The 27896-nt window shown below is 49.0% G+C and overlaps 2 protein-coding genes across 9 annotated transcripts in view; both read left to right on the forward strand.

Annotated features, from left to right (window-relative positions):
* The window catches only part of LOC311633552 (leukocyte immunoglobulin-like receptor subfamily A member 6), a 54880-nt gene extending 54435 nt beyond the window's left edge, over positions 1–445 (forward strand). For 5 of the 7 annotated variants that reach the window (XM_084906323.1, XM_084906322.1, XM_084906329.1 and 2 more), the window contains one exon: positions 1–445. In XM_084906323.1, coding sequence (XP_084762449.1) covers positions 1–159 — 159 coding nt within the window. In that variant the 3' untranslated portion in view covers positions 160–445. The other 2 variants (XM_084906325.1, XM_084906324.1) reach the window with 1 other exon arrangement.
* Positions 311–27894, forward strand: NLRP2 (NLR family pyrin domain containing 2). 2 transcript variants are annotated; one of them, XM_084906292.1, is made up of 14 exons: positions 311–405; positions 4541–4706; positions 8923–9190; positions 13006–13050; positions 14330–14464; positions 16617–16691; positions 17222–18833; positions 19898–20068; positions 21664–21828; positions 22286–22456; positions 23688–23858; positions 25050–25220; positions 25840–26010; positions 27542–27894. In XM_084906292.1, exons 3-14 carry the CDS (start codon positions 8929–8931, stop codon positions 27678–27680), a joined length of 3288 nt encoding a protein of 1095 aa, XP_084762418.1. In that variant the 5' UTR covers positions 311–405; positions 4541–4706; positions 8923–8928; the 3' UTR covers positions 27681–27894. The 2 variants fall into 2 exon arrangements, with proteins under 2 accessions (XP_084762418.1, XP_084762417.1); XM_084906291.1 differs by lacking the exons at positions 311–405; positions 4541–4706 and having other exon boundaries at positions 8516–9190.
* The last annotated feature ends 2 nt before the right edge of the window (positions 27895–27896 follow it).

The following is a 27896-nucleotide window of genomic DNA, read 5'->3' on the forward strand; positions in this document are numbered from 1 at the left end:
TCTCCCTTCCTCCCTCAGGCCTCTGAAGCTAGAGACCCACAGGACGTCACCTATATCCAAGTGGCCTTTAATGCCCCCACCCCTGGGACAGCTTCAGCCCCCTCCTTGCTGCCTGGGCCGACCCAGGCCAGCGAGTATGCCACGGTCGCCCGGCGATGAGCCATGCTCCGGACACTAGGACTCAGAGCTGCTGGTTGGAAGGTCCCTCCTCTGGCGTTGTTGCTTCTAAATCTGAGGCTGTCAGCCGGACTGAGGGAACCCATCCGCGTTACCCGAAAAAAAGAAGGCCCTGGCGCCCCTGAATCTGGAGATGATCACCCAGTCAGTTCCAGAACCTCCACTTGCAATTGCCCAGCAATGCCCGGGACCCTCCCGGGTGATTGGGACGATGGCAGAGTACTGTGTGTATGTTCTCATGGATTTAAAAAATATATACTTACATCGTCTTGGGTGCCAGGTTTTCTATTACAGCCTAGAGATGCACAGAAAAGATCCCAAAACCATTCCTCTTGTCAAAAATGTGTGGTCTAGCCCTGGCGGGGAGGCTCAGGGGTGGGAATGTATACCAAAAGGTTGCAGGTTCGATTCCCATTCAGGGCACATACCTAGGTCGTGGGGTCAATCCCCAGTCGGGATGAGTACAGGAGACAACAGATCAATGTTTCTTTCCCACATCAATGTTTTTCTCTCTCTTTCTCCCCCTCTCTTCCTCTCCCTATAAAATGGATATATATTCAAAAACAAGTATTGATTTAGAGAGAAGAGAGAGAGAGAGAGAGAGAGAGAGAGAGAGAGAGAGAGAGAGACCAATTTGTTGTTCCACTTATGTAGGCACTTATTGGTTAACTAGAGGCCCAGTGCATGAAATTTGTACACTGGGGGCGGGGAGGGGGGTGTCTATCAGCCTAGCCTGCACCCTCTTGAATCCAGGACATTCCTCTCACAATCTGGGACCACTGGCTCCTAACCACTCATCTTCCTGCCTACCTGATCGCCCATAACCACTCTGCCTGCCTGATCACCCCTAACCACCTCTGCCTCAGCCACACCACCATGTCTTTGTCCAGAAGATGTCCTGTCTATCTGGTCTATATTACCCTTTTATTAGTATAGATTCTTGTATGTGCCCTGCGAGGGATGGAACCCACAACCTTGGTGTATCCGGATGATGCTTTAACTGACTGAGCTCCCCAGCCAGGGCCATAATTAAAGTTTTGTTGGAATATAACCACACATGTTTACTTGCGTGTTATGTATAATGGCAGAGTTTAAGTGTTGTAAAAGCAGAGAGCTGGAGGGGGGTGGTTAAAGATTGATCCTACGGCTTCTTCACACAGCTGAGGCCATCCATCAGAAAACAGTGTAATTTATAAAACCCTTAGTTCTAATACAGACAGCCAAGAGACAATAACTTGCCCTAGCCAGATTGGCTTAGTGAATAGAGCGATGGCCTGCAGACCAAAGGGTTTCAAGTTTGATTCCAGTCAAGGGCACCTGCCCAGGTTGCAGGCTCCATCCCTCATGTGGGGGTGTGCAGGAGACATCTGATCAATGATTCTCTCTCATCATTGATGTTTCTCTCTCTTTATCCCTCTCCCTTCCACTCCAAAAAAAAACACATATGTTTAATTAACAAATGAAATAACAACCACCCTGAATAACCAACGGAAGACCAGCTGAGGCAGAGTCTTAGAATCAAGGATTTACAGAAGAGGCCACCTAGAGACAGTTAGGAAGGTCAGGCATGCGAAAAGGTCTGGGCCCGGCTCCAAAAATTTTAAAATAAAAAAATAAATTCAGCCGAAACCGGTTTGGCTCAATGGATAGAGCGTCGGCTTGGGGATTGAAAGGTCCCAGGTTCGATTCCGGTCAAGGGCATGTACCTTGGTTGCGGGCATATCCCCAGTAGGGGGTGTGCAAGAGGCAGCTGATCGATGACTCTCTCTCATCGATGTTTCTAACTCTCTGTCTCTCTCCCTTCCTCTCTGTACAAAATCAATAAAATATATTTTTTTAAAAAAAATTAATTCATTAAATGCGAGAATAAGAAAAGAAAGGGGGAGGGGGGGCTGGGATGAAGGCAGAGTATTGAATGGAGCAGTGATGCCTCTGAATGGTGTCTGAGACAGATCTCACCAGAGGCCACAGTGGAGATGGGACTGCAAGGGGCCTGAGGGGAGGGGAAACCATTTGCAGGCTCATGAAAGAAGCCATCTCAGAGAAGGTCAGGTCTGAGCTCCAGTGAGGCCGTGGGCTTGGAAGGAAAGAGCAGATGTGAGAGCTACCCAGAGGCTGCAGCAGCTGACCCGCCTCTGTGGTTGAATTAGAGGAAGAAGTTGTGACTCTCCCTTCTGGGAACATGCCCCCACATTACCCTTCCTCTCTTCTTCCTCCTTGCAAGCTACTCTTTTTTTATAATACATTTTATTGACTTTTTACATAGAGGGTGGGAGAGAGATAGAGAGTTAGAAACATCAATGAGAGAAACATTAACCAGCTGCCTCCTGCACACCCCCTACTGGGGATGTGCCCGCAACCAAGGCACATTCCCTTGATCGGAATCAAACTTGGGACCTTTCAGTCCACAGACCGACGCTCTATCCACCAAGCCAAACCGGTTTCGGCTTTGCAAGCTACTTTTACCCTTCCCTCTCCTAAGCTCCCGGGGCCCCTTCTTTTGCCTCTATCACATGTTTCCTGAGCCCATTTCTTCTCCCACTCACTTCTTCTATCTCTGTGACTTTTTAAACTACATTTGTTTGTTTAAAAAAAGAAGAAGAAGAAGAAGAAGAAGTTGGCCGTTGTGCAGAATTTCTGGGGAGCAGTTTGCGACACGTGTCCAAATATAAGATGTGAATCACATTCAAGTCGACAAACCCATTTGGGGAACTTGACCGCAAAGGATGGTTGCACAAAGTGGAAGTCTCAGTTCAGTATTCTTTACTTTCTTTTCTTTTTTAGGACAGTATTCCTTAAATAGCCACATTTCTTAAATAGCCATATTCCTTAAAAAACACACATGCAAATAGTCACACACACCAAAAAAAAAAAAAATATATATATATATATATATATATATATATATATATATATATATATATATATAATGATCATTGCCTAACTAACTGTTCCCCTGCCAGCATGACTGCCCTCTCCTGCTGGCCTGTTCACCCCTAACTGCCCTCTCCTCCTGCCTGGTCACCCCAACTGCCCTCCTCTGCTGGCCTGGTTGCCCCAACTGTTCTTTCCTGCAGACCTGGTCACCCCAACTGTCCTCTTCTGCAGGCCTGATCACTCCCAACTGCCCTCCCCTGCTGGTCTGATCACCCACAACTCCCCTCCCTTGTTGGCCATCTTGTGTCCACATGGGGGCGGCCATATTTGACCACATGAGGCAGCCATCTTGTATGTTGGAGTGATGGTCAATTTGCATATTACCTCTTTATTATATAGGATAATGGCCCTGGCTGGTGTGTTCAGTGGTTAGAGTATCAACCCATTTCACTGAAGGGTCATGGGTTCCATTCCCAGTCAAGGGCAGGTACCTGGGTTGCACATTTGATCTCCAGCCCCAGTCAGGGCTAGAGCAGGAGGCAAATGATCCAAGTGTCTCTCTCACATCGCTCTCTCTCTCTCTCTCTCTCTCTCTCTCTCTCTTTCCCTCACTTTCACCCTCTCTAAAAATCAATGGGAAAATATCCTCAAATGAGGATTTTAAAAAATGAAATACAAACTTTGAACACTGGACATGCCATCTCAATTTCCCTGTAAAACATGCTATGGTAAGGAATATTTTTATTCTTGAGAGCAAATATTCTCACCTATGAGCCATGCAACGATTTCTTTTAACAGAGAAGTGTTTTCCCAGACTCCCGGTATGGACTTATGTTGCTCTCCAGTCCTTGAGTATAAGGTGGTTGACCAGGTGACCCTTATATATCCATTACACAGATGGCATGTATTCTAACCAGTGTGACGTGTCTCAGAAGTTGAAGATGCCTGCGTTTCTGAAACATTGCTCTGAAAATGGAGCTGTTGACTATTTCAGCTCAAATTCCATTTTGGACCTGGAGAGTATTGTGCTAAGTGAAATAAGCCAGTCAGAGGAAGACAAATACCGTACAATCCCACTCGTAGGCGGAATTTCATGAACAAAATAAACAAATAAACAAACAACATAGAAATAGACTCCTAGATACAGAGAACAGAAATGTGACTTATCTAAACCGATGTGTGCCAGTGTGGAGTATAGGCCAGATCTTGAAGGTTGTATGACAAAAAGTTTAATGTAAAATAAATGTAATTTCAAAAATAAAATATATATATTGGCCCTGGACGGGTAGCTCAGTTGGTTAAAGCGCATCCTCCCCACACACTAAGGTTGCAGGTTCAATCCCTAACATACAAGAATCAACCAATGAATGTAGCATAAGTGGGATAATAAATCACCTCTCTCTCTCTCTCTCTCTCTCTCTCTCTCTCTCTCTCTCTCTCTCTCTCTCTCTCTCTTCAATTTTTAAAAATATCTGTATGACAACAGGAAGCAGCTAAATCACAGCTGAAGGTCCCAAGCCCTGGTTCTCAAGCTTGGCCCCAATTTCCATCACCTGGGACTCTTTAAGAGAACTCCTACATCCGGGCAGCCCCCACCGACCTACACGGCAGACTCTCTGGGCCTCGGTACTTGAAAGCGATGCTCCAGGCAGGTGAGTTTAACAAGGTGGAGAACCCGGTGGGGAATGGAAGCTCAAATTAGAGAATGGGTCTCCACCTATCAAGTAATCACGCTGGAGGCGGGAAGTTCTCGGCAGCGGGCCAATCACAGAGCTTGGGTGGAAAGAGACCCTTCTTATAGGCGGGTTTCCAAACCTCAGGTGTCTTTGGTCAGAACATGGGTCCGGGCGCTGGCGAGGGCGCGGGCGAGGTGAGTAGCATCCTGGCTTCTTTACTCCATGAGTCTCTGTCTTCATTCAGCTGTTAAGTCTACAATAAAAATGCTTCCCCTCCTTTCTTTTTAATGTTAAACCTTTGAAATTTCAAGTCATATTTCCCTCTGACCATGACTCCTATAACTGAATAGTGGGGTGTTTGTTTTTTTCCCTCTCTTGCTGAAGCTCAGTTTCCTAAGATCACTGGATACAAATGTAAGTTGGATTAACGTTGGCCAAATGAGAACATCTTAAAACTAACCTGTTTTGTGTGCAAAGCGTGCTGTTTGCAATGAACGTTTTAAGGGTAAAAGACACACCCCGTGGTCAACGTTGAGGCTAATGTGTGGCCATGGGAAGCCAGGTCCAAACTCCCATTTTCCCTGAAGCCGGTATCGAATCTCTGATTTCACTCTTCTTAGCCAAGTTCCTAGAAATAAGTATAACTTTGGTTCATAGGCTGATGCTTAACCATTGAGGCACGCCAGCTGGGCACATACAGATATTTTTAAAAATTGACTTGAGAGGCGGGGGGTGGGGAGAAGGGGGGGGGAGAGAGCGAGAGAGAGAGCGAGAGAGAGAGCGAGAGAGAGGTGGATTTGTCCTTCCATTTATTTTAAGCCCATACCTCCACACCAAGACACCTCATGCATGTTTCTGCCCTTCACAGTCTCGCTTCCTGCCCTACCATTCCCCTGAAATTGCTCTTCTTAAGACCTTGTCTGCCAAACACAAGAGTTGGGGTCCTTCTCTGACGGGCCTCCATCAGGCAGCTGATTCGTTGGCCTAGGTTCCAGTGGTCCGCAAACCCATTAGTCAACAGAGCCAAATATCAATAGGACAACGATTGAAATTTCTTTTGAGAGCCCAATTTTTTAAACTTCTTCTAATGCCACTTGTTCAAAATAGACTCGCCCAGGCCGAGGTATTTTGTGGAAGAGCCACACTCAAGGGGCCATCGAGCCGCGTGTGGCTTGAGAGCCGCAGTTTGCCGACCACTGTTCTAGAAAATATGCCCTCTTACAGATGAAACACAGTCTAAAGACAGGAAGGTCAAGACCAGTCCTAAGAATCTCCCCTTAACATTTCTTTTGTTGGTTAACATTTTTTAAATCACTCTGACATTCACTATTACTTTATATTCGCTTCAGGTGTAGAGCACAGTGGGTAGGCATCTATAGAACTCATGATGTGAATTCCCCGATAAGTCTAGTACCCATTTGGGCACCACACATGGCCGCTAAATAGTATCGACTCTACTCCTTAGGCTGTGATTTACGTCCCTGTGACGATTTTGTAACTACCAAATTGTACCTGTTCGTCCCTCCTTCCTTGTCCCCCAGTCCCCCAACCCTCCTCCCCTCTGGCCACTCGATCTGTTCCCTGTATCTGTGAATCCATTCCTGTTTTGTTTTCTTTGTTTATTTTGTTCTTCTGATTTCATGGTTATATCTCAATGTACAATAAATATACAACCATTGAACACATGGGTGTAGACACAGTCCTTGGGTGCAAGATATGGTTCGTTGCTGTGATTGTGGACCCGTTGCAGGTGTGACTTTTCTCTTCCCACTGTAGCTACTCGATGCGGGTGGCCTAACCATCCACGGCCTCAAAGGCCCACCAGGTTCTGACCCATTTCACTCCATCGGCTCGTCTCCCAGCCTTCACATGAGACTTTATTCTGGATTTAACCAGTTGGTGCTTCTCTTCTGAAATGCCCTTGTTTTTGCAGCTGATGTCTGGATGGGGGTTCGGGGGCGGGAGGGGGGGGTGTCTATGGGAGTCAATTCCTGAGATCACAGCACCTGAAGGAAGGCTTCTCTGATTCAAGTGTTTGCTTCCACAGGCCACAGCTGGCAGAGAAAGACAGTCACTCATCTCTCTAAATCTCCTTTCCCTGTGTTTTATTTTTTTTTCATTAATTTATTTATTGATTAAGGTACCACATATTTGTCCTCAACCCCCCCCATTCCAATCCCCCACCCACCCCCACGAATGCCCCCACCCCACTATTGTCCTTGACCACTGTTAAGGCTCATGTGTGTGCACACAAGTCCTTTGGTTGATCTCTCCCTTTTATCCCCACCCTCTCTCTGAGGTCCGACAGTCTGACCCATGGCTCCTTGGATCTGGGTCTGTTCTTGTTCCTCAGTCTATGTTGTTCAGCATTTCCCCCAGATGAGTGAGATCATGTCCTATTGGAGATATACTTATAAGAATTGAAAATGAGACAAGCTGCCGGGACCGGTTTGGCTCAATGGATAGAGCGTCGACTTGGGGACTGAAGGGTCCCGGGTTCGATTCCGGTCAAGGGCATGTACCTTGGTTGCGGGCGCATCCCCGGTAGGGGGTGTGCAAGAGGCAGCTGATCGATGACTCTCTCTCATCGATGTTTCTAACTCTCTATCTCTCTCCCTTCCTCTCTGTACAAAATCAATAAAATATATTAAAAAAAAAAAAAAGAAAATGAGACAAGCAATCATCGTTATGCTGAGAGGCAGATGAATCAGTCTTCAGTGCCTTTCCCTGTTTTAAAAGGATCGTCCTTACACGTGATCTCATTCAAGCCTTTCAATGAGGGCTAAATTAGTAAAAGGCGAAAGATTTGTACGATCTGAAGAGAAACCAGAGTATATCAATGAGGGCTAAATTAGATGGGTAACACCTGAATTGCATACAAATGGCATTAGGAATGGGGTAGTTGCTATGGTTGTTTTGGTGTTTTTTTTATTGTTGACACTATTAAGGCCCCCCATTACCGAAACCGGTTTGGCTCAGTGGATAGAGTATCGGTCTGTGGACTGAAGGATCCCGGGTTCGATTCTGGTCAAGGGCATGTACATTGGTTGCAGGCACATCCCCAGTAGGGGGTGTGCAAGAGGCAGCTGATCGAAGATTCTCTCTCATCGATGTTTCTGACTCTCTATCCCTCTCTCTTCCTCTCCGTAAAAAAATCAATAAATATATATATTTTTTTTTCCCATTCTTTGCCCACCTCCATCCAGTCTGTCCCCACCCCCTCTGGCCACCACCACCCTCATCTGTTGTCTGTGGGTTATGCACAGATGTCCTTTGAGTAATCCCTTCACCTCCTTTTGTCCAGCCCCTCCCACTCCCCTTCCCTCCTCCAGTTGTCTGTCCCCTCCATCCAGGCCTCTTCTATTTTGTGCATCGGTTCATTTTGTTCATTAGAGTCCACATGTAAGTGAGATCATATGGTATTTGTCTAATCTCCAGGTCCATCCATGCTGTTGCAAAAGGTAAGATTTCTCTTTTTTTATATATATTTTTATTGGTTTCAGAGAGGAAGGGAGAGGGAGAGAGAGATGGAAACATCAATGATGGGAGAGAATCATGGATGCGTTGCCTCCTGCATGCCCCACACTGAGGAATGAGCCGCAACCTGTGCCCTTGACCTGACTGGGAATCGAACCGTGACCTTCTGGTTCATAGGTCTTTTGCTCAACCACTGAGCCACACTGGCCAGGAAGGATTTCCTTCTTTACAGCCACATAGTACTCCATTGTGTAAATGTACCGCCACTTTTTATTTTGCCTTTTATTTTATTTATTCATTTTTAGCTTATTGTTGACAGTATTACAGATGTCCCCCGTTTTCCACTCCTTTGCCTCTCTCCACCCACCCCAGGCCTTCCCCCACACTATTGTTGTGTCCACAGGCTATGCCTAGATGCATATGTGTTCTTTGGTTAGCCCTACTCTTCCCCTTCATCCTCCATCCTCCTCCTCTGAGGTCTGTCCATCTGTTCCATGCTTCCATGTCTCTGGACCTATCTTGTTGGTCAGTTTATTTTGTTGATTAGACTCCATGTATAAGTGAGATCATGCGATCGTGGTCTCTCTCTGACTGGTTTATTTCACTTAGCACACTACTCTCCAGGCCCCTCCGCGCTGTCACAAAAGGGAAGGGTTCCCTTCTTTCTCATGGCCATGTAGCAGTCTGTGGCCCAAAGCTCAGCTCTCCCACGCAGGACAAGATGGACTTCAACCTGCGGCCTCTCCTGGAGCAGCTGGAGCAGGAGGAGCTGAGCAAGTTCAAGTCTCTGCTGAGGACCCTTCCCCCACAAGATGGACTGCAGCACGTCTCCCAGGCGGAGGTGGACGAGGCCAGCGGGCGGCAGCTGGCGGAGATCCTCACCACCTGCTGCCCCATCTTCTGGGTGGAGATGGTGACCATCCAGGTCTTCGACAAGATGAACCGGATGGATCTGTCCAAGAGAGCCAAGGACGAGCTCAGAGGTGAGCCGGCGGGAGGCCGCCCTGTGTCCTGGCGGGGAGGGGGTGTCCAGGGTTTGAGAAACACAGAGATAACAGGGAACCTCGGAGGTGCCACCTGGGCTCAACACAAAGTGTCATTTTTATATCCTTGCCACTTAATATCCTTGCCACTTATATCCTAGCTATTTCTTTTTTTAAATATATATTTTTTATTTTTTATAAATTTATTTATTGATTAAGGTAATTACATATTTGTACTCAACCCCCCATTCCAATCCCCCACCCCCCACACTCATGCCCCTACCCCCCTATTGTCCTTGACCACTGGTTAGGCTCACATGTGCGCACATAAGTCTTTTGGTTGATCTCTCCCTTTTATCCCCACCCTCCCTCTGAGGTCCAACAGCCTGACCCATGGCTCCTTATCTCTGGGTTTGTTCTTGTTCATCGGTCTATGTTGTTCTTATATCCTCGCCACTTATATCCTAGCTATTTCTCTTTTTTTAATATATTTTATTGATTTTTTTTACAGAGAGGAAGGGAGAGGAATAGAGAGCTAGAAACATCAATGAGAGAGAAACATCGACCAGCTGCCTCCTGCACACCCCCTACTGGGGATGTGCCCGCAACCAAGGTACATCTCCTTGACCAGAATAGAACCCAGGACTCTTCAGTCCATAGACTGATGCTCTATCCACTGAGCCACACCGGTTTTGGCTCTGTTTTGTTTTTAATTCCTATTAACTGTGTAATGTTTTCTTCCCCATGTAGTAGTTCTATAAACATCCTTACACACATTCAAACATTGCAACCCTATGGTGCTTTAGGTCAGCAGCATTGGGGGCCGGGTGACTCTCTTGGGGAAAGAAAGGGACGTTCCATGCCCTGTGGGATAGTTAGCACCCCTGGTACCCGGGCGCTGGCATCCCAACACCTCTAACCCTTACATGCTTGCAGCACACTGCCCCCTCACCCCCCCTCCCGCTGGTGACAACCAAAGATGTCTACACATGTGGCCAAGTGTCCCGAGTGGAGAGCCATGTTTTATGTCACGGGGTTCCCCACTCTCACTGTTCGTGGCGATCTCCTGGGGAGCTTGAAATATACTGACATCTGGCACCGATTGCTGGGGACGCCCATGTCACTCGCTGATCTACGGCTCCCCCTAGGCATGTAGTTCCTTTTTTATTATTAATATTTGACATTCCATATTATTTCATATTAGATTCAGGTGGACAGCATAGTGGGTAGACATCCACATACCTTTTTAATATTTTTTTATTTTTTACAGAGAGGAAGGGAGAGGGGAGAGAGAAACATCGACCAGCTGCCTCCTGCACACCCCACACCAGGGATGCGCCCGCAACCAAGGTACATGCCCTTGACCAGAATCAAACCTGGGACTCTTCAGTCCTCAGGCCGACGCTCTATCCATTGAGCCAAACTGGTCTTGGCGACATCCACATACCTTACCAAATGATTCCCGCAATAACTGTAGTCCCGATCAGACACTGTACGTAGTTATTACAACTCTGGTTTGTTTGGGATTTTTTTAATTTATCTTTATTGTTGAAAGTATTACAGATGTCCCCTCTTCTTCCCCCATGGACTCCCTCTACCCCACTCCCCCTTCCTCTCCAGGCCTTCATGGCGATACTGTCTGTGTCCGTGGGTGGTGCATATGTGCCTATAAGTTCTCTGGTTAATCTCTCCTGTGTCCCGTCCTTCCAAAACTGTTGACTACACTGAATGGCCAGATGATGATGATCTCTGGACAAATAATAATCTGGCCACTCCGTGTGTATCCTATAGAATAAAAGGCTAATATGCAGCCGAAACCGGTTTGGCTCAGTGGATGGAGCGTTGCTCTGCGGACTGAGGGGTCCCAGGTTTGATTCTGGTAAAGGGCATGTACATTGGTTGTGGGCACATACCCAGTAGGAGGTGTACAGGAGGCAGATGGTCGATGTTTCTCTCTCATTGATGTTTCCAGCTCTCTATCCCTCTCCCTTCCTCTCTGTGGAAAATCAATGAAATATATATTTTTTAAAGGCTATTATGCAAATGATCCCCTTAACCAGGAGTTCGACCAGCAAGCAGGCCGGCCAACCACTCATGTCCCCTCCCCTTGGCCAGGCTGGAAGGACCACCCATCATGAATTCATGCACCGGGCCTCTAATTATATACAAATACACTGAGTGACCAGATTATTATGCGTTCAGAGATCATCATCATCTGGCCACTCAGTGTATATTCCCTATGCTATACTTTACATCCCATCACTATTCTGTGACTTCAATCTGCACTTTTTAAAACATATTCTGATTGATTTCAGAGAAGAAGGGAGAGGAAGAGGGAGTGAGAGAGAGACATCAGTGATGAGAGAAAACCAGTAATCAGCTGCCCCTTGCATGCTCCCCGCTGGGGACCGAGCCCACAACCCAAGCATGTGCCCTGACTCTGACCTGGAATCGAACTGTGGCCTTCTGGTTCATAGGACAAGGCTCAACCACTGAGCCACGTGGGTTGGGCCCAATTTGGGCATGTGAATCCCTTCCCCTTTTTCACTCAGCAACCCAAGCCCCTCCCATCTGACAACCACCAGTCTTTATCTCTGAGTCTTTATCTTTGGTTGGTTGGTTGGTTGGTTGATTGGTTGGTTTTGTTCTTTAGATTCCACAGATGCCTGAGACCCTGTGGTCCTTGTCTTTCTCTGCCTGGCTCATTTCACTGAGCATTGTACCCTCTAGGTCCAGCCATTGGCATGGGGTTCTTCAAGGTTTCCGAAGTCAGTGGTCGGCAAACCACAGCTCTTTGGCCCCTTGAGTGTTCTAACACCACTTCTTCAAAACAGACTCGCCCAGGCCGAAAACCGACTTCTGCGCATGGGCCACGAAATTTCCATCGCACTGTACATGCGCTCCTGCACATGTGGTATTTTGTGGAAGAGCCACACTCAAGGGGCCAAAGAGCCACATGTGACTCACAAGCCGCAGTTTGCCGACCACTGTCCTAGGTGATGCCTGTGTACATCCCCAAGTGTTTAATTCCTACTTGGAGGGCTCTACTACCTGACATAGTAGCCTCCTCCTATGACTTTTTTTCTTTTTTTAAAAAATTTCTGGCCAGGCCAGTGCTGCTCAGTGGTTGAACACTGATCTATGAACTAGAAGGTCACGGTTCAATTCCCAGTCAGGGCACATACCCAAGTTGTGGGCTCTGTCCCCAGTAGAGGGCGTGCAGGAGGCAGCTGATCCATGATTCTCTCTCATGGTTGACTAGAAGCCCCATGCACAAAATTCGTGCAAGAGTTGGCCTTCCTTCCCCTGGCTGCTGACACCGGCTTCCCTTTCAACCCCAACCTCATCTGGAAGGACTTGTGGTCTAATTAGCATATTACGCTTTTACTATTATAGATGTTTCCATCTCTCTCTCTCCCTCTCCCTTTCTCTCTTAAATTAATACAAATATATATTTAAATATTTTTCTGGTTTTATTTCAACTGGTGCTTCATTTTTAGCTTAGTGTGCCCTGTCTTTATTATACATATGCATGTACCTATACATGTACCTATACAAGTGTGTGTGTGTGTGTGTGTATACACACACACACACACACACAAACACAAACACACACAAATACATATACATACATGTACCCTGACTGGGAATCAAACTGTGACCTCCAGGTTCATAGGTTGACGCTAACTGCTGAGCAGTCAGGTGCGGGATTAGGGAAGTTACAGGTCTGAAAGCACCGTGAGGAACACCAGAGTTGTACTCAGTTCAGGGTCTGGCTCTGAAAGCCGCACATCTCTCACCCCCTGCTTTTTCAGAAGCGGCCTTGAAGTCTCTTCAGGAAAACGCAATTCCACCATCAGGTAAGTTATCTCCTTAACAGTCTTTTTGTTTTTGTTTTGTTTTGTTTTTTTAATGTGAGATTTGGGGATTTAGAGAACAGATATTATGCCAAGAGCTCAGACAGCCAAGAAGTACAAGACTTCCTCTCTGCAGTCACGCAGGCGGCGGCGGTGGTAGGAAGTGTAAGGCATGGAGAGGTAACATGGGGCAGAATGGACACTAGAAATCAGAGAGAGCTTTCTCTTGGGACCTAGATATGCTGGGTGTTAGACTTCCCTATGGCCAAGGCCTCGACGGGTCAGGGGTTGCCAAGCTCTGACTCACAAAGCCAGTCCCACCCACCTACGAACTAAGAATAGTTTTCACTTGGTGTGTTTTTATTTTTGTTTGTTTTTGGTGGATCCTCACCCCGGGATATTTTTCTCATTGATTTTTAGTGGAAGAGAGGAAGGGGGAGGGGAAAGGGACAGAGAAAGAGAGAGAAGTATCAATGTGAGAGAGATACACATGGATTGGTTGCCTCCCATATGTGCCTGACCTGGGCTGGGAGTCAAACCTGCAATCCAGGTATTGTACATACCCTTGACTGGGAATCAAACTTGCAACCCTTCGATGCATGGGCCAACACTCTAACCACTGAGCCACAACAGCCAGGGCTCAGACTGGGTATTCTTTTTTTTTATTTTTTTAAGGGGGGGGGTTTGGCTTGATGATCCACTTTTTTTAATATATTTTATTGACTTTTTTACGGAGAGGAAGGGAGAGGGATAGAGAGTTAGAAACATCGATGAGAGAGAAACATGGATCAATTGCCTCATGCTCACTCCCTACTGGGGTTATGCCCACAACCAAGGTGCATGCCCTTGACCAAAATCAAACCTGGGTCCCTTCAGTCTGCAGGCCGATGACCTATCCACTGAGCTAAACTGGTCAGGGCTTGTTGTTCCACTTAATGATGCATTCATTGGTTGATTCTTGTATGTGCCCCGAACAGGGGTTGAACTCACAACCTTGGCGTGTTAGGATGACATGCTAACCAACTGAGCTCTCTGTCCAGGGTCCTGACCATGTATTCTTACCTCCATCGGTAGCCCCTTGTCAGAAAAGGCATGTAAGCCTGATGTCATGGCTTGGCACACTTCATCTCCCGTACATCCTTGGCACCCTTCCTATGTGGCCTGGGCTTAAACACTGAGACCCAACGGTTGACCTTGAACCACCTTGAAGTCCCACCTCTGCCAAACTGAAGACTCCATACTGGTACAGCAACAAGCCCATCATGTCCCTTCTTTTCTTCAGGGATAGCACGGACTTGGGAACCCAAATGTGCAAACGAGGAAAAAATACAACAGCAGAAAGGAGGAGAAGGAAGAGGAGGACGAGGAAGAGAAGGAGAAGAAGGAAGAAAAGGAGGAGGAGGAGGAGAAGAGCCTGGTTGGTCTTGGAACATCTAGTGTTAGAGGAAGCTAAGAGAATCCCTTCCCCTGCTTTTCCATGTCCTCTCATTTGGGAACCCCACCTCCCTCCAATTTCATTTTCTCCAACATATACAATCACCCACTATCTCATGGGGGATGTCTCCTCCCTAGAGGAGGGAAATGACTATTGGAAAGAAAAAGAATTCACTTCCTAGGAAAATTAGGAGTACGTTGGAGAGAGTGTCTCTTAGATTTTGTACTTTAAGATATACTTTAAGATGCCCAGACAACTTTAACTGTATCAAAGGGAGACTCTCACGGAGCAACCATGGTGAAGACTTAACCTCAACTGGTATCCTAATCCCGTGGTCGGCAAACTGCGGCTCTTTGGCCCCTTGAGTGTGGCTCTTCCACAAAATAGACCATGGCCTGGGCGAGTCTATTTTGAAGAAGTGGCGTTAGAAGGAGTTTAAGTTTTAAAAATTGGGCTCTCAAAAGGAATTTTCAATCGTTGTACTGTTGATATTTGGCTCTGTTGACTAATGAGTTTGCCAACCACTATCCTAGTACATGTAGCATTAGTTTTTCCCCCAAGTCTGTCAGGTGGTGGGTTTTTCTTTGTATTTGTTTCTGTGTGTGTGTGTGTGTGTGTGTGTGTGTGTGTGTGTGTTGGGAGATGGGTTAAGAGAGGGAGGGAGAGAGAAGACATTGATATGAGTGAGAAACGTTGATTGGTTGCCTCCCTCACATGCCCAGCCCGGGGACCAAACCCAAAACCTCGGCATGTGCCCTGATTTGTTGCATGGGGGACACTCTAACCGAGTCCCAGTGGCCAGGGCAAATCACATCCAGCTTCAATAGAGCAATGACTTCTTGTTCATGGTTCTACCACGTCGAGGCCTTGAAACTCAATTTAGGGAGTAATTTGCTTTCTTCCTCTCTGTGAGCCCAGCCGTCACATGGTCACACATGCCAATACAACTTGTAGACCAAGAATTTAGATTAGCCCTAACTAGTGTGGCTCAATGGATAGAGCGTCAGCCTGCAGACTCAAGAGTCCCAGGTCCGATTCTGGTCAAGGGCATGTACCTTGGTGGCAGGCACATCCCCAGTAGGGGGTGTGCAGGTGGCAGCTAATCGATGTTTCTCTTTCATCAATATACCTAACTCTATCCCTCTCTGTTAAAGAAATCAATAAAATGTATTTTTTTAATAATTTCGATTAGATTTTCTACTCCCTAGAGCCTATAATTTATCACCACACTTCCGCTGAAGTAACTACACCTATTTTTTTTTTAAGTATTCTTTCTATCGTTTTATTTTTTCATTACAGATGACGTACAATATAGGTTCAGGTATACATCATAGTGATTAGACATTTACATAACTTAAGACACGTTCCCCCTGATCTGTCTAGTACCCACCTGGCACCATACAAAGTTATTGCGATGACATTCTTTCCCTTTTTTATTGAATTTATTGGGGTGATATGAGTTAATAAAATCATATAAGTGTCGGGTAGAATTCTACAACACCTCATCTATATATGGCACTGTGTGTTCACCACTGCAAGTCAAGGCTCCTTCCATCACCATTTACCCACCTTTACCCTCTATTTTCCCCAAACCCTGTTGCCTCCTGGCAGGAAAGTTGAGTTATTGTTGTTGTTTTGGCTTGGTCCCTTCCCCTGTTTCACCCAGACCCACAACACCCTCCCCTCTGGCAGTTGTCAGTCTGTTCTCTGTATCTGTGAGTCTGTTGTGGTTTTTTAATATATATTTTTATTGATTTCAAGAGGAAGGGAGAGAGAAAAACATCAATGATGAGAGAGAATCATTGATTGACTGCCTCCTGCAAGCCCCCTACTGGGAGGCATGTGCCCTTGAACTGAATCGAACTTGGGACCTTTTGGTCCACAGGCCCATGCTCTATCCAGGGCAAGTCTGTTTTATTGTTTTGATAGTTTATTTTGTTTATTAGATTCCACATATAAGTGACATCGTGAGGCATTTGTCTTTCTCTGTCTGAGGTACATCACTGAGCACAGCACCCTCCAGGCCCACCCATGCTCTCCATTCAGTTCATTCTTCATCCAGGCCGTGTCACGTTCCATTGCCTGTAACACGCACCTGTTCTGTGGCAAGCTCACCCTAATCTCTACATTACAGAGCTCGCTCAAGTACAGGGCGGAAGTGTCACCAACCCAGAAGACGCAACGGAAAGTTCGGAGGGAGAAACGCCAGGTGCGTCTCAGATCTCCCTGGCCCGAGCTCGGCATTGGGTGGCTCTTTAGAAACCTCACTTCCCCGTGTGTGTGTGTGTGTGTGTGTGTGTGTGTGTGCGCGCGCGCGTGCGCCAGGGTGTGCCTGTGTGTGTATGCCTGTATGTGTCTATGTATATGTCTGGGGGGGGTGTCTATGTGTGGGTGTCTGTGTGTCTGGGGGGGTGTCTGGAAGGGTGTCTGGGGGGTGACTGGGGGTGTCTGTGTGTGTCTGTGTGTGTCTAGGGGGGCATCTGCGGGTATGTCTGTGTGTCTGTATGTGTCTGTGTGTGGGTCTGTGTGTGTATTGTGTGTGTGTCTGTGTGTGTGTGTGTGTGTGGTGTGTGTGTGTGTCGTGTGTGTGTCTGCGTGTGTGTCTGTGTAGGTGTGTGAATCTGTGTGTGTGTGTGTGTGTGTGTGTGCGCCTGTTTCTTTCCTACTTGACACAAATCACTCTGTTCCCAATGTTTAACCAGCTAGACCCCATCTCTCCCTCCTCTCCTCCCCCTGCAGGTCAGCAGGACTCGTACAGCAACATATGGAAGACTTCCGGGCCCATTTGGAAGCAAAACCTTTGGCCCAAAGCCAGCGAACACCCCCATACATTCCCGCAGGGATATGAGAGCCTGGTCCCCTTCTGCAACCCCCACGCGCCGGCCGGGCCCTTCCCGCACACCGTGGTGCTGCAGGGCGCGGCGGGCGTGGGCAAGACCACGCTGGCCAAGAAGTGGATGCTGGACTGGGCCCAGGACCACCTCCCTGCGACCCTGCCCTCCGCCTTCTACCTCAGCTGCAAGGAGCTGGGCCGCCAGGGCGCCTGCGCCTGCACCTTCGCGGAGCTCCTGGCCAAGAAGCGCCCGGACACGCAGGAGGCCGGCCCTCAGGTCCTCGCCCAGGGCCAGGAGGTCCTGGTGGTCATCGACGGCTTCGACGAGCTCCGAGTCCCCTCGGGCTCCCTCATCCATGACATCTGCGGCGACTGGAAGGAGCCCAAGCCCGTGCCCGTCCTGCTGGGCAGCTTGCTGAAGAGGAAGCTGCTGCCCAAGGCCACGCTGCTGGTCACCACGCGCCCCGAGGCCCTGGGCGAGCTGCGGCTCCTGCTGGACCAGCCGCTGCTGGTCCAGGTGGAGGGGTTCCAGGAGGCGGAGCGCAGGGGCTACTTCCTGGAGCACTTTGAGCAGCAGGACCAGGCCCTGCGCGCCTTCCAGGGCATGAAGGCCAGCCCGGCGCTGTTCCGCATGGGCGCGGCGCCCGCCGTGTGCTGGGTCGCGTGCACCTGCCTGAAGGGGCAGCTGGACAAGGGGGAGGACCCGGCCAACACCTGCCGGACCCCCACCTCGCTGTTCCTGCGCTTCCTGTGCGGCCAGTGCCCCCACCTGGCAGGCCCCGCCCCACGCCTCCCCACTGCGCTCCGCGCCCTGAGCCTCCTGGCCGCCCAGGGCGTCTGGGCGCACAAGTCCCTGTTCGATGGCCAAGATCTCGGGCAGCTGGGCGTCAGCGAGGCCGACCTGCGCCCTTTCCTGGAAGGCAAGGTGCTGCAGGCGGACGCGGACTGCGAGGGCTGCTACGCCTTCCTGCACCTCAGCGTCCAGCAGTTCCTGGCCGCCCTGTTCTACTTGCTGGACGGCGGTGCGGGGCTCCCCGGGGGCGCGGGCGGCTGCGGCTGTGGCTGCGCAGAGCAGGGCATCGGGGACGTGCGCGCGCTGCTCTCCAAGGAGGAGCGGCTGCGGAACCCCAGCCTGGCCCGCGTGGGCCGCTTCCTGTTCGGCCTGGCCAACGAGGAGCGCGCCCAGGAGCTGGAGTCCGCCTTCGGCTGCCGCGTGTGCCGGGAGGTGAGGCAAGAGCTGCTGCGGGCGACGCGCGTAGCCGGGGACCGGCCCTCCTCCTCCAGGGCGGACACCCGGGAGCTGCTGCGCTGCCTGTACGAGTCCCAGGACGGGGCGCTGGTGCGGGAGGCGCTGGCTCCCGTCACGGAGCTGGCCCTGCACCTGCAGAGCGAGCGGGACCTGGTGCACGCGGCCTTCTGCCTCGGGCACAGCCGGGACCTGCGCAGGCTCTCCCTGCAGGTGGAGAAGGGCATCTTCGCGGAGGACAGGTCCCGGGAGCCAGGCCCGTGGGCGGAGCGGTAAGGAATCGCTTTTCCTACCCCATCTGTGTTTTTATTTTATTTTTAAAATATATTTATAGATTTCAGAGGGAGAGGGAGAAGGAGAAGGAGAGGGAGACATCAATGATGAAAGAGTCATGGATCCGCTGCCCTGACCGGGAATCCAACCGTGACCTCCTGGTTCATAGAGTGATGCTCAACCACTGAGCCACACCGGCTGGATTTGTTTCTTTAAAGTTTAATTTTTTTTAATATTTTTATTGATTTTTTTTACAGAGAGGATTGAGAGCTAGAAACGTCGATGAGAAACATCGACCAGCTGGGTTGTGCCTGCAACCAAGGCACATGCCCTTGATCAGAATCAAACCTGGGACCTTCCAGTCCATACGCCAATGCTCTGTCCACTGAGCCAAACCGGTTGCAGCTGTTTCTTTAAAGTTTAATATTTTAAAATATATATTTTTTATTGATTTCAGAGAGAAGGAGAGAGTGTGTGTTTTTTTCCTTTAGCCTCATGCCAGCTCCATTGTGGAGGACAGCCTCCTGCTTGGCATGACTTAACGCCAGTATTTCCTCTTACTTTTTTTTTTAATCCTCGTCTGAGGATATTTTTCCTTTTATTTTTTAATATATTTTATTGTTGTTGTTTTTTTTAAAGAGAGGAAGGGAGAGGGACAGAGAGATTGAAACATCAATGATGACAGAGAATCATTGATCAGTTGCCTCTTGCAGGTCCCCCACTGGGGATCAAGCCCACAACCCAGGCATGTGTCCCTGACCAGAATGGAACCTGAGACCCTTCAGCCCGCAGGCCGACGCTCTATCCACTGAGCCACACCTGCTAGGGCCATTGGCTGATTCTTTGTTCCCTGACCAGGGATCAAACCTGCAACACTGACGTACCTGGATAACGCTCTAACCAACAGGGCTACCGGGCCAGGGCCATCCTCAACTTTCAGAGTTGTCCTTGTGTGTTAGGGGTGGGTGCCCAGGGCAACCCCAAGGACCCCCGCGATGACATACAGATGTGGGTCCTCGCTCAGCCGTGTTGGTAAGCCCCCGCCCTCCTCGCGTGGCCGTAGGTCCCAGAGCGACCAGCACCTGCTTCCCTTCTGGGCGGACCTCTGCGCCGCTGTCTGCTCCAGCAGGAACCTGGTCTCCCTGGACCTCAGCCAGAGCTCCCTCAGCGCCTCGGCCGTCGGGGTTCTCTGTGAAAACATCGCCTCCGCGCCCCGCAGCCTCCAGAGACTGGTGTAAGTAGAAGCGAACCCTGGGGTTACAACCCCAAGGGCGTGCCGGAGATTATGGAGTAGTCTGAGTTCTTTATTTTTTTTAATATATTTTATTGATTTTTTACAGAAAGGGAAAGGGATAGTTAGAAACATCAATGAGAGAGAAACATCGATCAGCTGCCTCCTGCACACCCCCTACTAGGGATGTGCCCGCAACCAAGGTACATGCCCTTGACTAGAATCGAACCTAGGACCTTTCAGTCCACAGGCCAAGGCTCTATCCACTGAGCCAAACCGGTTAGGGCGTGCTCTCTTTCTCTCTCTCTCTCTCTCTCTCTCTCTCTCTCTCTCTCTCTCTCTCTCTTCTTCCCCCTCCCCTTCCTTCCACTCTCCCTAGAATCAATGAAAAATACATATTCTCAAGTGAAGATTTAAAAAATAAAAATAAAAAAGAGTCCTGGCTGATTTTGCTCAGGGATTTTGCTCAGAGTCACGGGTTCAATTTCTGGTCAAGGGCATGCACCTCAATTGCAGGTTCCATTCCCAGCCCCGGTCGGGGCACATATGGGAGGCAACCAGTTGATATGTCTTTCTCTCTCTCTTCCTCTCTCTCTTCCCCTTTCTTCCTCCCTTCCACTCCCTCTAAAGATCAAGGGGGAGGGGGGATATCCTCCAGTGAGGATTTAAAAAATAAGTGAGTTGAAGTGTCTAATCGTGTCTAAAACGCGATGTTAGTCAAGAGTACAGAGTTGCAGACATGCACTGTGAAGACGCTCCAGAAGAATGAAGAGATCTGATCTTAGCGGTCTCACCACAAAACGAAGGAAGGAAGTGGTGGCGGTGAGAGGTGACAGATATGCTAATTAGCTTGGTGGTGGTGACGCTCTCACCAGGTACATGTGTATCAAAGCATGAAGTCCACGTCCTGGCCTGTTTGGCTCAGTGGATAAAGCATTGGCCTTCGGATTGAAAGGTCCCAGGTTCGATTCTAGTCAAGGGCACGTACCTGGGTTCTGGGCTCAATCTCCCCAGTAGGGGGCTTGCAGGAGGCAGCCGATCAATGATTCTCTCTCATCACTTCTATCTCTCTGCCCCTTTCCCTTCCTCTCTGAAATGGATTAAAATATATTTTTTAGAAAGCATTAAGTCCAACATTACATCGTAGGCCTTGAATATGTGTAATTTTTATTTGTTGGTAATACCTCGATAAAGGTGAAACTATGAGAAGAAATTCGTTTCTAAAAAATAGATATAGAAGTAAAGAACCATTGAACAGACTGTCAAACTACAGTGGGAAGGCAGGGGAGGATGGGGGTAGGGGGCTGTAAGAGATCAACTGAAGGACTTGTATGCATGCATATAAGCATAACCAATGGACACAAGACCTGGGAGGAGGGGAAAGGAGGGGAAGGCATATGCTGGGGGATAGGGGAAGCTGGGGGGAAGGTTAAAGGGGGAGGAGACATATGTACTACTATTTGTAATGCTTCAAACAATATAAATAAAATAATTAATAAGAAGAAATCCGTTTCTAATGTGTAAGTACAGGGCAGCCCTCTGTGTTCGTGCGTGTGCAGTGGAGGTTCAAGAGCTCATGTTTGTTTTCTCCGCCCTAGCCTCCGAAATCTCTCCCCAGCCAATGCTTACCGACACTTCTGCGCCATCCTCGGTGGTTACGAGAGCCTCACACACCTGACCCTGGAAGGAAGTGATCAGAAACATGTGCTTCCCGTACTGTGTGGGGTCCTGCTTCACCCAAAGTGTAACCTGCAATATCTCAGGTACCTCTCGCCGGCACAGAGACTCCACCGCACGTGAAGACAGCTGCCACGCGCCTATTCGGCAATTCTGCATAAATTGGGGGGGGAGGGGACTGGAATCTCTTATTCTGATTAGAAACAGTACTGTTCCCGGTAGAGGTGGGGCTGTTGGAGAACCACTGGAATAAGAATGTCTAGAGGCTCCCATCGGAGGACGAGATCATGTAGAAAGCTTTATTATTATTGCCCTGGCCAGTCTGGCTCAGTGGCTAGAGCGTCGGCCTGTGGACCGAAGGGTCCCAGGTTCGATTCTGATCAAGGACTCATACTTAGTTGCAGGCTCCTTCCAGCCCGAGCCCTGGTAAGAGCTCATGCAGGAGGCAACCAAGAGGATTGGGGATCGAACCTGCAAACCAGGTACCTGCCACGGTCCAGGGTTTGGTTCTCCAGGGTGACATCCTCCCGTGTCTCCTTGCAGGTTGGTGTCTTGCTCTGCCACCGCCCAGCAGTGGGCTGACCTCGCCGCCTCCCTCGAGACGAACCATTCCCTCACGTGCTTGAACATCACGGCCAGTGAGTTCCAGGATGAGGGCGCCAAGCGGCTGTACATGACTTTGAGGCACCCCAACTGCACCCTGCAGAGGCTGTCGTGAGTGTCTCCTCTTTCCCCAGGGGGCATCTTCATTGTTTTAATTTTTTTTTTTTTAGATCTGAGACCATATAGGGAAGAGCGACAGTAACGCTCATATTTGCTGGGCAACCTACTGAGGTGGACACTTGGTTCCCATTTTTGGGTCCCGGGCATCTCACTCTTCTCTTGCTCCTGTCACTTTGTGACTGTGATCACATATGTGTATGTGATCAGAGAGAGAGGGTAGGGGGTGGACAAGTGCCAGGGTTCTTGTCCCGGCATTGCAAAGGGTTCAGCAATCTGTAGAAAGGAGCTGATGCGTAGATTCAGTAAGAAGTCCAAGGACGAGATAGGGTTTTATATATATATATATATATATATATATATATATATATATATATATATATATATATTTTATTGACTTGTACAGAGAGGAAGGGAGAGGGATAGAGAGCTAAAAACATCGATGAGAGAGAAACATCCATCAGCTGCCTCCTGCACACACCTCCACTGGGGATGTGACCGCAACCAAGGTACATGCCCTTGACCGGAATCGAACCCAGGACCCTTCAGTCCACAGCCTGACACTCTATCCACTGAGCCAAACTGATTAGGGCCCCAATGCCTTTTAAAACTATCTCGTCCTTGCCTAACTGGTTTGGCTCAGTGGGTAGAATGTCAGCTTGCAGATTGAAGGGTCCCAGGTTCAATTCCGGTCAAGGGCATGTATCTTGGTTGCAGGAAGCAGCTGATCTATGTTTCTCTCTCATCAATGTTTCTAACTCGCTCACCCTTTCCCTTCCTCTCTGTAAAAAATCAATACAATATATTTTTAAAAATAAAAGACATTGGGGGTCAGTGGAGCTTCAGCTAAAGGAGCTAAAGACTTCTCCTTGTCTCAGGACCCTTGCTTTTTATTAACATAATTTGTCCTAAGGCAAGGTGGAGATAATACACTTCAAAGGGTAAGGTTTATAGAAGCATTGTCAGATTGGGGAATAGCCTACAACTGTTCAGGTGTTTGGCCAACAGGAGGCACTACCATGCAGATTGAGATGCTCTGAGCTGTCTGGCAGCAAGCAATCCTTTTCAGGTTGGGGGGGGGGGGGGGCATGCTTTTTAGCAGTCCCAGATGATTCAGCCCTGCTGACAACAAGGAGAGCTCTCAGCTAAAAAGGCAGGGCTTCGGGAACCTTCTCACCCTCTGACCACCTGACTGTGGGTGTGTGTGGTGCTTCCCCCACCACAGGCTGGAAAACTGTCACCTCACAGCCACCTACTGCAAGGAGCTCTCCTCCAGTCTGATGGTCAACCCGAGGCTGACACACCTGTGCCTGGCCAGGAACGACCTTGGGGACCACGGGGTGAGACTTCTGTGTGAGGGCTTGAGCTACCCGGAATGTCAGCTGCAGACCCTGGTGTAAGTCCCCACTGACTCTGTGTGTGTGTGTGTGTGTGTGTGTGTGTGTGTGTGTGTGTGTGCCCATCTGTCTGTGTGTGTATCTCAGTGTGTGTCTGTTTGTGTGTTGTGTGTGTGTCTGTGTTGTGTGTATCTGTGTGTGTTGTGTGTCTGTCTCTGTGTGTTTGTGTGTGTCTGTGTGTGTGTGTCTGTATATGTCTCTGTGTGGGTGTGTCTCTGTGTCTGTGTGTATGTCTCTGTGTGTGTCTTTGTGCTGTATGTCTCTGTGTGTGTGTGTCTCTGTCTGTGTGTTGTTTGTGTGTATCTGTGTCTGTGTGCGTGTGCTGGATTCCAGATGGACTTACTCAATTCTCTGACTACCCTAAGTGTGCTGTTTCTGGTGACACCTGGGGAAAGGGTGTTGTGGGGGGGAAGTACAAATGGTATTCTATTCTACAGGAATTGGGGGATGCAGCTGTCTTCTAGGTTTGATTTTTTTTAATGTTTTTTAAAAAGAATTGTATGTCCAAACCCGCATAATTTTATTAACCAATATCACCCCCAATAAATTCAATTTTAAAAATTAATAACGACTAAAATAAGTCGCTCTAGCAGATTTGGCTCAGTGGATAGAGCATTGGCCTTCGGACTGAAGGGTCCTGGGTTTGATTCCGCCCAAGGGCACAGGCCCAGGTGTGGGCTCCATCCCCAGTCGGGGGTGTGCAGGAGGCAGCCGATCCATGATTCTCATCATTGATGTTCCTCTCTCTCTCTCTCCCTCCCTCTCCCTTCCTCTCTGAAATCAATACAAATATTTTTTAATATATTTTATTGATTTTTTTTTTACAGAGAGGAATAGAGAAATAGAGAGTTAGAAACATCGATGAGAGAGAAACATCAATCAGCTGCCTCCTGCACACCCCCCACTGGGGATGTGCCCACAGCCAAGGCACATGCCCTTGATCGTAATCGAACCCAGGACCTTTCAGTCCGCAGGCTGATGCTCTATCCACTGAGCCAAACCAGTTTCGGCCAATACAAATATTTTTAAATAAATATGTTTTTTATTGGTTGCCTCCAGCACACGCCCAGACCTGAGCCAGGGATTGAATCTGCAACCATGACTCCATGGCTTGAGCTTGTCCATCACGGTTTGGTTGCGTCCCACCCGGGAGGACTAACCATGTTGTGTTGTGTTTTCCTTCCTTCCAGGCTGTTCCACTGCAGCATCACCAGCAATGGCTGCATCGCCCTCTCCGAGCTCCTGCAGGAGGGCTCCAGGCTCATGCACCTGGACCTGGGGCGGAACCACCTCGGAATCACGGGCGTCAAGTTCCTGTGTGAGGCTCTGAGGAAGCCCCTGTGTCGCCTAAGACGTCTCTGGTCAGTCACGGTTTCTGTACTTAAATCTGCGTCTGTAATGACATATCCGTGTGACAGTCTCCCTCCCCTCCACCCCCAGCTCTATTGGGGACAATATTGAGATGTGTAGGCATATCATTGTGCCACCTGCTCATAATGAAAAGGATTGGAGAGTCCTAACCGGTGTGGTTCAGTGGATAGTGTCGGCTTGCAGACCGGAAGGTCCCGGGTTTGATTCCGGTCAAGGGCATGGACCTTGGTTGCGGGCACATGCCCAGTCAGGGGTGTGCAGGAGGCAGCTGATCGATGTTTCTCTCTCATTGATGTTTCTAACTCTCTATCCATCTCCCTTCCTCTCTGTAAAAAATCAATAAAATATATTTTTTTTAAAAGGATTGGAGGGTGTAAAGGCTGGGGTGGAGGCAGTGGGGCTAGAAGAGATCAATGGGGGGAGGGGTTTGTGTAATACTTTCAACAACAAGGATATTTTGAGAACCCAACAGTGCCTCACACTGGTCTCCTCCCTCCGAGCTTGGCAATAGGCTGAGGACCCAACAGTGTGCCTGGCGTATGGGACGGTACCAATAAGCACTGGTTGAATGAATGAGTGAATGAATGGATTTTTGTGCTTCGCCTCCAGGTTATGGGGGTGTGGGATTATCCCGTTTAGTTGTGGGGACCTCGCATCGGCCCTCAGCAGCAGCCAGCACCTCGTCAGTCTGGACCTGGGCCAGAATTCCCTGGAGCACAGCGGGATGAAGACACTGGCTGATGTCCTGAAACTTCCGAGCTGCCCTCTGCAGAAACTTAGGTACGACCCGCCGAGGCCCCAGTTTGCACCAGGATTGTAGATTTTTAGGGGAGCACCAATGGCAGGATTCCTTATAAGCACAGCTTCCTCAAACATTCCGTTTTGTTTTGTTTTTAAATATATTATTAATTTTTTTTTAGAGAGGAAGGGAGAGGGACAGAGAGTTAGAAACATCAATGAGAGAAACATCCATCAGCTGCCTCCTGCACACCCCCTACTGGGGATGTGCCCACAACCAAAGTACATGCCCTTGACCGGAATCGAACCTGGGACTCTTCAGTCCACAGGCCGACGCTCTATCCACTGAGCCACACCGGTTTCGGCTAACATTCTCTTTAAATCCATTGGTGTTCGGGTCACCAGGTAATTTGTCTGTCAATGCCTTCTCTTGATTAGACCCATAAACCAGGAGGTCACAGTTCGATTCCCGGTCCAGGGACATGCCCGGGGTTTGGGCTCGATAGTTACCATAGTTTCCAAAAGGTGAATCTTAGAAATGGGGCCGGCTGTCAATCATCAGAGGTTAACTAAAGCATGGTTAGCCCTGGATGGTGTTGCTCAGTGGTTATAGTCTCACTGAAGGGTCTCAGGTTTGATTCCCAGTTAAGGGCATGTGCCTGGGTTGCAGGTTAGATCCCTGGCCAGGTCGGGGCATGTGGGGGAGGCCACCAATCAATGTGTTTCTCTCACATTGATGCTTCTCTTTCCCCCCCCCTCTCTTTCTCTCTCTCTCTCTCTCTCTCTCTCTCTCTCTCTCTCTCTCTCTCTGTCTTTCCCTCTTTTTTCCCCCTCTCTCTTTCCCTCTCTTTTTCCCTCTCTCTCTCTCTCTCCTACTCCCTCCCCTACTCCCTCCCTTCCTCTCTCAATAAAAAAATCAATGGGAAAAATACCCTCAGGTAAGGATTAAAAAAAAAAAAAAAAAAAGCTGGTCTGGCTGACTTGGCTTAAGTCTGTCTGTCTCATCCTGGGTCCTCCTACGTAGCACACATGTGTCAAACACAAGGCCCGTGGGCCAAATCCAGCCCGCCAGGCCTTGCAATGTGGCCTGCACCGCGCTGTCATCACTGCACTCCGCTGTCAGTTTATGACATTGTCAGTTTATGACTGTTCAGTAAACCATTCGGCCCGCGATTTAGGCTGGATTTTAGATTTTGGCCCCTTCTCTGATTGAGTTCGACACCCCTACTTTAGGGCAAATTAAAGGCAAATGGGGCTGGTAGGTGTAAGAGCCATGTCATAGGTGCATGCATCCGTTCCATCTCTCCCACCAACGAGGACGTGAAAATCACCCCCAAGAACCTCCGAGCACCCAAAGCTTGCCAGTGGCTTTATGCCATCAGGAGGGTCGCCTGATGCCATATTCCGTCCCTATCAAGTCGATAATAGAACTCTACCGGGCAGCATAGAGATGGTCCCATCACTGAAAATCCCTAACGCATGAGACGGGCAGGCACTCGGGGGGTCTGGAATGAGTCTCCAAAAAACCTTCAATGTCTCCTCCCTCTCACCGCCCCCCACATTGTACCACCAGGTTGAAGATCGATCATTCTGACGCCCAAATCCAGAAGCTGCTGGAAGAAATCAAGGAGGGCAACCCAAAACTGACCATTGAGAGGGACAACGAGGAGCCCAAAAATCACAGGCCTTCTTTTGCGGACTTTATTTTCTGAATCCCTCACCCGCCCCCTGTCCTCCCCACCCCCCCACCCCCCCGCCCCGAGTCATTCGTTATCCCCACGGATCTTCTGTTCGAAGAGAGGCCCGCGCAGCGACAGGAGTTGCGGGACCTGATGAGCTCGGAGCCTTGGCTGCACCCTCCCCTTTACACACAACACGCCCTTGTCACTTCATTCTGTCACGACGAGCTGACGAGCTGCCCATTCACG

The sequence above is a fragment of the Pipistrellus hanaki genome, assembly GCF_964339955.1.
Source record: "Pipistrellus hanaki genome assembly, chromosome: 15".
NCBI lineage: Eukaryota > Metazoa > Chordata > Mammalia > Chiroptera > Vespertilionidae > Pipistrellus > Pipistrellus hanaki.

Coding starts and splice junctions, on each gene's coding strand:
- NLRP2 (XM_084906291.1), top strand. CDS start 8,776: ATGCGATCGTGGTCTCTCTCTGACTGGTTTATTTCACTTAGCACACTA. Junction 21,829..22,285: donor TGTAACCTGCAATATCTCAG/GTACCTCTCGCC, acceptor GTCTCCTTGCAG/GTTGGTGTCTTGCTCTGCCA. Junction 26,011..27,541: donor TGCCCTCTGCAGAAACTTAG/GTACGACCCGCC, acceptor TTGTACCACCAG/GTTGAAGATCGATCATTCTG.